At 47.2% G+C, this 9,008-nt stretch overlaps 1 protein-coding gene across 3 annotated transcripts in view; it reads left to right on the forward strand.

Moving 5' to 3' along the window:
• Positions 1-954, forward strand: part of LOC106999299 (uncharacterized) — a 64,387-nt gene extending 63,433 nt beyond the window's left edge. For all 3 annotated transcript variants that reach the window (XM_077940428.1, XM_077940426.1, XM_028851328.2), the window contains one exon: positions 106-954. Coding sequence is in view for 1 of the 3 variants with exons in the window: in XM_028851328.2 (XP_028707161.2) it covers positions 106-139 (34 nt within the window). In the remaining 2 variants the exon portion in view is untranslated. The remainder of the gene's footprint in view (positions 1-105) is intronic.
• Positions 955-9,008: the final 8,054 nt, after the last annotated feature.

Here is a 9,008-nt window from a genome sequence, read left to right on the forward strand (position 1 = left end):
ATTCATGTTATGTCATATGATGCTCATATGCTGATAGTGCTCAGATTGAGGATTTCTGAATAGACATGAACTTGGATCCTGACTTTGCTTTGGGTTGTTTTCTAGCCCCCTCTTCTGCCCCCAACATCACTTACCATGACAAATGCTGCACCTGGATCCTTGTGGAAGTCATCGCCCTGGAGAAAGGAAAGACCATCTGGCTCAGCCCCAGAGGGGAGAGAGACCTCAGCCGGAAAGATGCGACCACGTCTGTCCCCGGGGGAGAGGTTAAAGGCCAGAAGGGATAGATGAAGAACTCTTCTTTTTCTGGTTATGAATATGTTCTGCCCAAACTGTTCATGATGTTAGACATGTCCACTTCCATCCAACATAAGTGTGGGGGCCCTATTGGCACCTCCCTCCCGGATGTGATGGAATGCTTCGGAAACCATTAATCCTGGTGTCAGCAGGAGCCTATGGAGGAACTTGTAGTTAATATTCCCCCACGAGCGAGGGGACGAACTGAGGAGCGGCAGATCTGCATGGCTGATGGCTCACTTCCCCCTCCCTTTCAGCAGCAGAGCCATGGGCTGGCTCAGCAGGTCTGGGTTAGATCATTGGCAGAACCGGCTGGTGCCACCAGCCTTTAATTTTTAGGGCTGCCTCTTCTATCCTGGTCAAGAACTTCACTTGTTACATAATCATGTGTCTGTAGCTGCTCCGTGGCCTCATAAAATGTGGAGCTTAACGGGGACATTTTCTTTTTGCCTGGAGCTTTGGCTGTGGGGCCTGCAGTCCAGCCACAGCTGGCCTGAGCTGGGGACAATGACAGTTCACAGGACTGCATGTGCTCTCCCACGTCTCTGCTCATAAGTTTTCTCCATAAACTCAACTTTAAAAAAGAAAAAATGAGGATGACTCATATAACGATATGATTTGTACAAAACTGGTTTGTAAATACAACATAATCCCAAATAATTTTTTTATTAATTTTTTAAATTTACCATCCTTACCATTTTTAAGTGTACAGTTGAGTGGTGATGAATACGTTCATATTCTTTCTCTCCCTTCATCCTTTCTTCCTCCTCCCTTTCCCAACCTCTAGTAACCACCAATCTACTCTGTCTTACGGCACAGAATGTGCATCCCTTGCATGGCAATGCTAATATTGTTGCTACCACCCTCTCATACCAGTGCGACATTAATACCCACCCTTTAGTGACTGTGAGTTCCAGTCTTGAATGGACATAGAATTTGCCACAGCAACAGCTAACAAGTAGCGTTACTACATACTGCGCACCATGCTAAGAGTTTTATACGTATTAACTCACTTATGCAGATCGGTGCAATTATCTTTTTTTTCTATGCAGTTCACTTTCCCTCCCCCCCCAGAAAAGGAACCAAGGCACAGAGAGGTTAGTACTTTTTTCAAGGTCACACAGCTATAAATGGCGAGACCAGGATTCAAACCTAGGCAGTCTTCCTTTAGAGCCATTAAACTCTGTGCTGATGATGAGCAGGTGGGTAGAGAAAAGGTTCAGGAGTAAAAATAAAGTGGTTTCTTGCATTTCTTCCAAGATGTTAGCAGGTCAGCTGTTGAGTACTAAACTTTCAGTGGTGCTATGAGTGTCTGGGTGTTTTGGTTTGTTTGTTTGCTTTCTCTGTGTTCCTAGGTGTGCAAGTGGGAAGAGAGGGTGGGACAGATCCTGCAGAGAGACCTGCCGTGCTCCCCAGTGGAAACCGCAGCTTCCACTTCCTACACTCCCTTGCATCTTTGTCTCTAGTCCGTGGCCTGGCTTTCCCCAAGAAGACCTGTCTCATGAGATGTGGAAGGAGAGGGTGAACAACATTAAGTGCAACTGTTTCCACTGCTTCTGTGTGATTGAGGAAGTGTTGGGTTTTCCTGTGACAACTGCAGCAGAGGTCCCAGCACTGGGGAGGTGAGGGAGTTAGAACAGGCTGTCTGGTGGCCCTGGTCCCAGCAGGCGAGACAGCAGCCTCCTCGTTACCTGGCTTTTCAATCAGAACCAAGGCAGCAGCTTGTCATTTGGGAGTCGTTCCTGGCAGCTTAGCTCTGAGCTTGCTCTACAGCCATTCCATCAGCTTTGCAAGGACGTAAGTCACTGTATGAAGTCCCTTTCTGTGTAAACTAGATAGAGTGTTTCATGCTATTTGCAATTGAACCTGGTGATACAGTATGTTTTTGTTATTCAGGGTGTTTAATGAGAGGTTTTTTTTTTCTTTCTTTCTTCTTTTTTTTTTTTTTTAGACATGATTGGTTCAGATTGAGCTCATGGTAAACTAAAACCGTCAGCTTTCTTTTCCCATAAATGTTCTTAGGATAGTCACCCCCATTCTGGGTGCATGCGATCAACCGATGTTGCTTGCACTGAGTCCATCAACCCAGCAGGTGAGGTCCTTTTGAGTTACTGTCTCAAAACGATGAAAACCACATTGTTCTCACTGCCAAAACATTGTCCCATGGCTCCATGATGCTGTCTCCAACTGGATTTCTGCCAAGAGTTTTCTTGGCTTGTTCTCTGCTCCTGGAAAGGAACAGCCTGTCCTCCAGTGCTCTGGCCTCCTGGGGAGCCCATCAATGCCTCCACCTTCCTCTCTGTGTCTCTTAGAGGACCCCAAGGTTACTGCTCTGACACCCTTCCTCTCCCCCTCTTCTGAGGGCAGGCGTCCAAATTCCTCTAGGATCTGGCCTAGAGACACTTGCTCAGCAGTACTTGGGCAGGGCCATTAGGTACAGTCTGGGTGCTCTGTCCCTCAAGGATTCCTCTTAGAAGGGTGTCCATGCAGACTTGTTTCATGCTCAGACCTTCCAGTGGAGCATGTGTGAGAAGTTTCACTAGCACTGTATGGTTTTTAAACGGCAGCTGATAACCCTTTACTAGGGAAAAAAACTGATTTAAAGGGCTGTCCTGCATTGACTGTATAGAAGTTTGTTGTACATAGGAAAGGTTAATAACTGTCTTGAGTATCTTTTGCTAGTTGTATGTGTATCAGTTAGAGTTCCACCAGGGAAACAGAACCAGTAGGAAATATAAATGAATAAATAATCAAATAATCATATATAAAACTTTTTTTTTTTTTTTTTTTTTTTTTTGAGGTGGAGTGTCTCTCTGTTGCCCAGGCTGGAGTGCAGTAGCATGATCTCGGCTCACCGCAACCTCCACCTCCTGGGTTTAAGTGATTCTCCTGACTCAGCCTCCCAAGTAGCTGGGATTACAGGTGTGTGCTACCATGCCCGGCTGATTTTTGTATTTTTAGTAGATACAGGGTTTCACCATGTTGGCCAGGCTGGTCTTGAACTCCTAACCTCAAGTGATCCACCTGTGTCGGCCCCCCAAAGTGCTGGGATTACAGATGTGAGCCACCATGCCCAGCCTAAAACTCTTTCTATCTTAAAAAATATGTATGTATACATCCAAAAAAATTTACAGCAAGGATTGTCTTGCCTGATTCTGGGACTGGCCAGTCAAGTCCACAGGGCAGGAAGGAAGGGCAGCAGAAACTTTCCAGCACAAGTTGATGCTATCCCCAGGGCGAATTTCTTCTATTTCAGGGAAGCCTCTATTCTGCTCTTAAGACCTTTCCACTGATTACACCAGGCCCGCCCATATTATCTAGGGTAATCTTCTTTACTGAAAGTCAACTCACTATAGACTTTAAATCACATCTCCAGAATACCTTCCCAGCTACACCTAGCTTAGTGTTTGACCAAATGGCTGGGCAGTAGCCCAGCCACGTTGACATATAAAACTGACCATCACAATATGTGTGTTTATGCACTGAGTCAGGATTAAAAATCAATTTCTGAATGTAAAATATAATTTAAAGAGCTCGGGGGGAAGTCATCTACTTCTTGCGCCCTCTGTTTTGGAAGCAGACACATTCAGATCTGCCCCTTTCCCTCTGTCATTCGCTCCAGGTTTTTTAAATTTTAATTCTTAGAGATGTTTCCGCTTCCTCCAAGGGTACGAAGTCAGTCACACGGAGCAGGGACACTTGACACACTGGCTCACTGGGCTGGGCCACACTGGAAACCAGTGGATTCTCCCAGCCTAACTCCAAGAAGGAGCCTCGTGGTGGTGGGTGGACAAAAGGAAGAATCTGCTTTCTGTGTATTCCGAGTGAATCCTGAAATTCCAATAAGCAAAGTCCTACAGGAGACAGCAGTGGGTAGTCCCTAAGTGGAAAAGCTCACAGTCACACACAACTTCCAGTCCTGTGTCAGAAAATCTCTAAGGAACCAATGTGAGTAGGCTACAAAGAGTGTTGCTTCCTCTCTGCAGTTTCTCATCACTCCTTCTACTCTCCGGGTCTCCTGGGTTGTTTTATAAAGGGACAGCTGACTCATAATTCCCAAGCTGAAGCTACTTCTAGGGAAGGAATATATGACATCCTGGATAAACAAAGAAGTCATACATTGTTAATATATAGAATAGGAAAGCCACACAGGTGGAGCATCTTCAAATTATGTGTCTTCCTGAGGGAGCAAATCATTCCATAAACACCGGTGAGCCAGGCCACATTCGAGGTGCTGGGGATATAAAGTTGAGCACGATGTGCCTATAAACTGCCTACAAGGAGAAAGACAGCACTATGGACTGAATGCTTGCATCTCCCCCAAATTCACATGTTGAAATTAATCCCCAAAGTAATGGTATTTTAATGGGAGTGGGGCCTTTGGAAGGTGATTAGGTCACAAGGGCAAGAGCTGTCATGAATGAGATTAGTGCCTTATAAAAGAGGCTCCAGGGAGCTGCCTCGCCCCTTCTACTGCATGAGGATGCAGCAAGAAGACACCATCTATGAACCAGAAAGTAGACCCTAAACCCTTGCAAGACTCTGAATTTGCTGGTGCCTTGATCTTGGACTTCCCAGCCTCTAGAGTTGTGAGAAATTAATTTTTGTTGCTTACACCCAGCTAATTTTTTGTATTTTTAATAGAGATGGAGTTTTACCATGTTGGCCAGGCTGGTCTTAAACTCCTGACCTCAGGTGATCTGCTCGCCTTGGCCTCCTGAAGTGCCGGGATTACAGGTGTGAGCCACCATGCCTGGCCTATAAGCAATTTTTTTTAACCGACGTAATGTCTGTAAGTACATTTGAAAGTTGTGCAGAACAGTTTGTGCATGAAGACATGTGACATCTGTGTCTCCTGGCCACTAAATGCCATTAGTCCTGTGCCCGTGATATGGTTTGGATCTGTGTCCCCATCCAAATCTCATGTTCAGTTTTAATCCCCAATGTTGGAGGTGGGGTCTGGAGGGAGATGATTGGATCATGGGGGTGGATTTCTCATGAATGGTTTAGCACCATCCCCTTTGTGCTATTCTCACAACAGTGAGTGAGTTCTCATGGAATCTGGTCATGTAGAAGGGTGTGCCATCTCCCCCATCTCTCTCTTTTGCTCCTGCTCCCGCCATGTGAGAAGAAAACTCCCCCTTTGCCTTCCGCCATGACTAGAAGCTTCCTGAAGCCTCCCCAGAAGCAGAAGCTAATATGATTCCTGTACAGCCTGCAGAACCATGAGCCAATTAAAATTCTTTTATTTATTTTGTATTTCTTTTATTTTGATTTTGTATTTTTAGTAGAGATGGAGTTTCACATTGTTGGCTAGGCTGGTCTTGAACTCCCGACCTCAGGGATCTGCCCACCTCAGCCTCCCAAAGTGCTGGCATTACAGGCATGAGCCACCATGCCTGGCCCATTATAAGCATTTCTAAATGTCCATAAGGAAGATTTTAAAAGTCCTGCTATGTGCTCAAAGTGTGCAGGCAGGGTGGGGAAACAAATGAGGTGAGAGATACTGCACTCAAGCCGTGGTCCTTAAAGCATCTGAGCCAGAAGACCAGCTTTAACATTTCCAGTCCTTGCTGGACAGTTACATGGTCCTCACACATGACTAATTGCAGCTAGTGAGTTCAGTGCGCAAACTGGTCTACGCCATGTTCAATGAACTGGGCATGTTGATGTGATGCTTAGGTACTGTGGCAATTTTAAAGTGCTATGCACGTTCCTGAATTCTTATCCTTAATTTGTGGGCCAGTTAGAACAGGTCTCATCGGCACTGGTCCAGTGTTCCTTTAAGTAACCTTGCAATAGCGAAACTTCTAGCGAATTTGTACCCCTATAGTTTTCTTCCCAATTTCTTTCTTACACACAGACTCTTTTCTCCTAGAGGGGTTCCAAGTGACTTCATCCCCTCCTGGGCTCAGCTGTGGCCTCTGAGCTCTCCAGCAAGCCATACTCTCATTGAGAGACAAATCCAGAGCCTTGTGGACAGGTGGTTGGCAGGCACCCTGCCTGCAGGGCCACGCCCTCCTGCACAGCCATGTGTAGCCTCAGCTCCTCAAGCCTCATTGACCTCCATGGACACTCCGACACTCTGCAAAGAAACCAGTCTGGGGACCAGGGAAAGAGGCAGAGTGGGGAGCTTCTGGGCCCTCAGGCAAGCAGCGGCTAGGTGAGGACAGTTACCAAAATGGTAATCATAGCCGGGGGCTGGAAAACCTTTCTTGAGATGTAGCAGTCAAACCACATAGTTGTTAAATGACCGTAACTATGGCTTAAATAATCAGTTCAGCTGGTCTCTATTTAACATAATAGCTGCCTATTAAACCTAAATTCAGTACAGAGTTCAATGTCTCTAGGACACAGAAACCCCAAAATGACTGCCAAACCCAGAATGAAACCTCTAGCTGGAGGGAGCCACAAACGTGTCCACCTGGCCTGGGTGTGTTCTGGTCTGGAGAACGCAGAGTCCGCATTCCACTGCCCAGCTGTCTGTGCTCGAAGAACAATATTTCCCAGGGCTGGGGCAGGGCGGTGGACAAGCTTTGGAATATATTTCAATCCTGATTATATCTCACGACTGCTTTAGTCTTGTAGACATTTCTGAATTTGCCAGAAATACAGAAACACCTCCAAGAAGCACTGTGAGGCCTGTATGGCCTCGAATATGCCAGATGATGGCAAATTCTGCCTCTTCTTTCTAGCGCCATTCCCCTGGCATAGAACACCTCCTTAACCACACTCAGGGCTGCAGTAAGAGCCCCCCACCCTCCTTCCATCCTCTATCCTGCCACTATTCACTGATTTACTCATCCATTCACTCACTTGGCCGGGCACAGTGGCTCACGCCTGTAATCCCAGCAGTTTGGGAGGCCGAGGTGGGCGGATCACAAGGTCAGGAGATCGAGACTATCATGGCTAACACGGTGAAACCCTGTCTCTACTAAAAATACAAAAAATTAGCCAGGCGTGGTGGCGGGTGCCTGTAGTCCCAGCTACTTGGGCAACTGAGGCAGGAGAATGGTGTGAACCCAGGAGGTGGAGTTTGCAGTAAACCGAGATCACGCCACTGCACTCCAGCCTGGGCAACAGAGCGAGACTCCATCTCAACAACAACAAGAAAACTCAAAAAACATCCATTCACTCACTCATTCATTCATTCCAGAAATACTTTCTGTGTACCCACTACGTGCTGAACACTCAGGTAGCAAGACAGTGGCAGCAAAAACAGACCCCCAAGCGCTGATATTTTGGTGGCAGAGGTGGCCACTGCTGAGAGTGGTCTTTCTAAAAGGCAATCTGTCCCCTGATCTCTCAGCCTCCAGGAATAAAAGGCCCTGTTTATGTCTCCTTTCTTGTTTCATGCCTCTGCCTTCTTCCTTTGGGAGCCAGCCCGTACACCCACTAAGTGATGTTCCTCAGCTCCTTCTGGGGACCACCTGCATAAACATTACCTAGGACAGTAGTTAAACATGCATATTCCCAAACACCTCTCCAGACCTAGGGAACGGGGATTTTTTTGTTAGTTGGGCTGGAGAACCAACCATTTCATTTTGAATCAGGCTCCACGGGTGACTTGGCTGCATGCTAAGGTTGGCGAGTGACCACTGGCTAGTGTTTCTGGAGTGTTTGCCACATTCAGGCTTTGTTCCACGCCTCTCTCTGCCTGAATGTGGCCTGGTCCCCTTGATCTGCTTGGGGACACTTATCTGTCAAGACTCAGCTCAGTGTCACAGCCTCAGTGGGCTTTCCTGACCCTCTACCCACAACAGAGTTGGTGGTTCCCTCCCAGTGTCCTGTTTCTTCCCTCCAAGGCACATACTTGTAAAGGCCTCCACCAAAGTCCCCTGGGCCTTCAATCAATGCAGAGCTCTGTGTATATAGCTGAGCCCTCTAAAGCTGGAGTCCCTGAGGGCCAGTGGGCTCCTCTCCATATCCTAACCCCTAGGTGGGACCAGCCCTCTCCAGCTCCCCACAGCTGGCTGCAAAGTGAGGCAAGGGCTGTAGTGTTGAGGACAGCCATGAAAAAGGAGGTTCCAGTCCTGCCTCCCCGGCTGCTCTCCAGTCTTTTTACTTTCTTTCTTTCTTTCTTTCTTTTTTGAGATGGAGTCTTGCTCTGTCACCCAGGCTAGAGTGCAGTGGCGCGATCTCGGCTCACTGCAACCTCCACCTTCCGGGTTCAAGCAATTGTCCTGCCTCAGCCTTCCAAGTAGCTGGGATTAGAGGTGCCCACCACCGTGTCCAGCTAATTTTTGTATTTTTAGTAGAGACAGGGTTTCACCACCTTGGCCAGGCTGATCTCAAACTCCTGACCTCGTGATGCACCCGCATCGGCCTCCTGAAGTGCTGGGATTACAGGCATGAGCCACTGCGCCTGGCCTCTCCAGTCTCTTAATCCCCATCACCACAACCTCAGGAGGGCTATCATTGTTTTGATTTTGAGCATAACGTGATTTTTCTTCTGCTGGAGGAGACTGGCAAAGCTAAGTATCGCTCGAAGTCCAGGACAAACAACGAACGTCATCTATTCTCTATAAGGAGAGTTTCATTCAAATGGCAGGAAACTGTTCCTGTGGGATGGCTTGGTCCAGTTAGTCCAAGCTTGGTTTTCTTTTGTAGGGTGGAGTTGGAGCTCATCTCTTTTTTTTTTTTTTTTTTTTTTTTTTTTTGAGACGGAGTCTCGCTCTGTCGCCCAGGCTGGAGTGCAGTGGCGCGATCTC

This window comes from Macaca mulatta, chromosome 7 (genome assembly GCF_049350105.2).
Source record: "Macaca mulatta isolate MMU2019108-1 chromosome 7, T2T-MMU8v2.0, whole genome shotgun sequence".
Classification (NCBI taxonomy): domain Eukaryota; kingdom Metazoa; phylum Chordata; class Mammalia; order Primates; family Cercopithecidae; genus Macaca; species Macaca mulatta.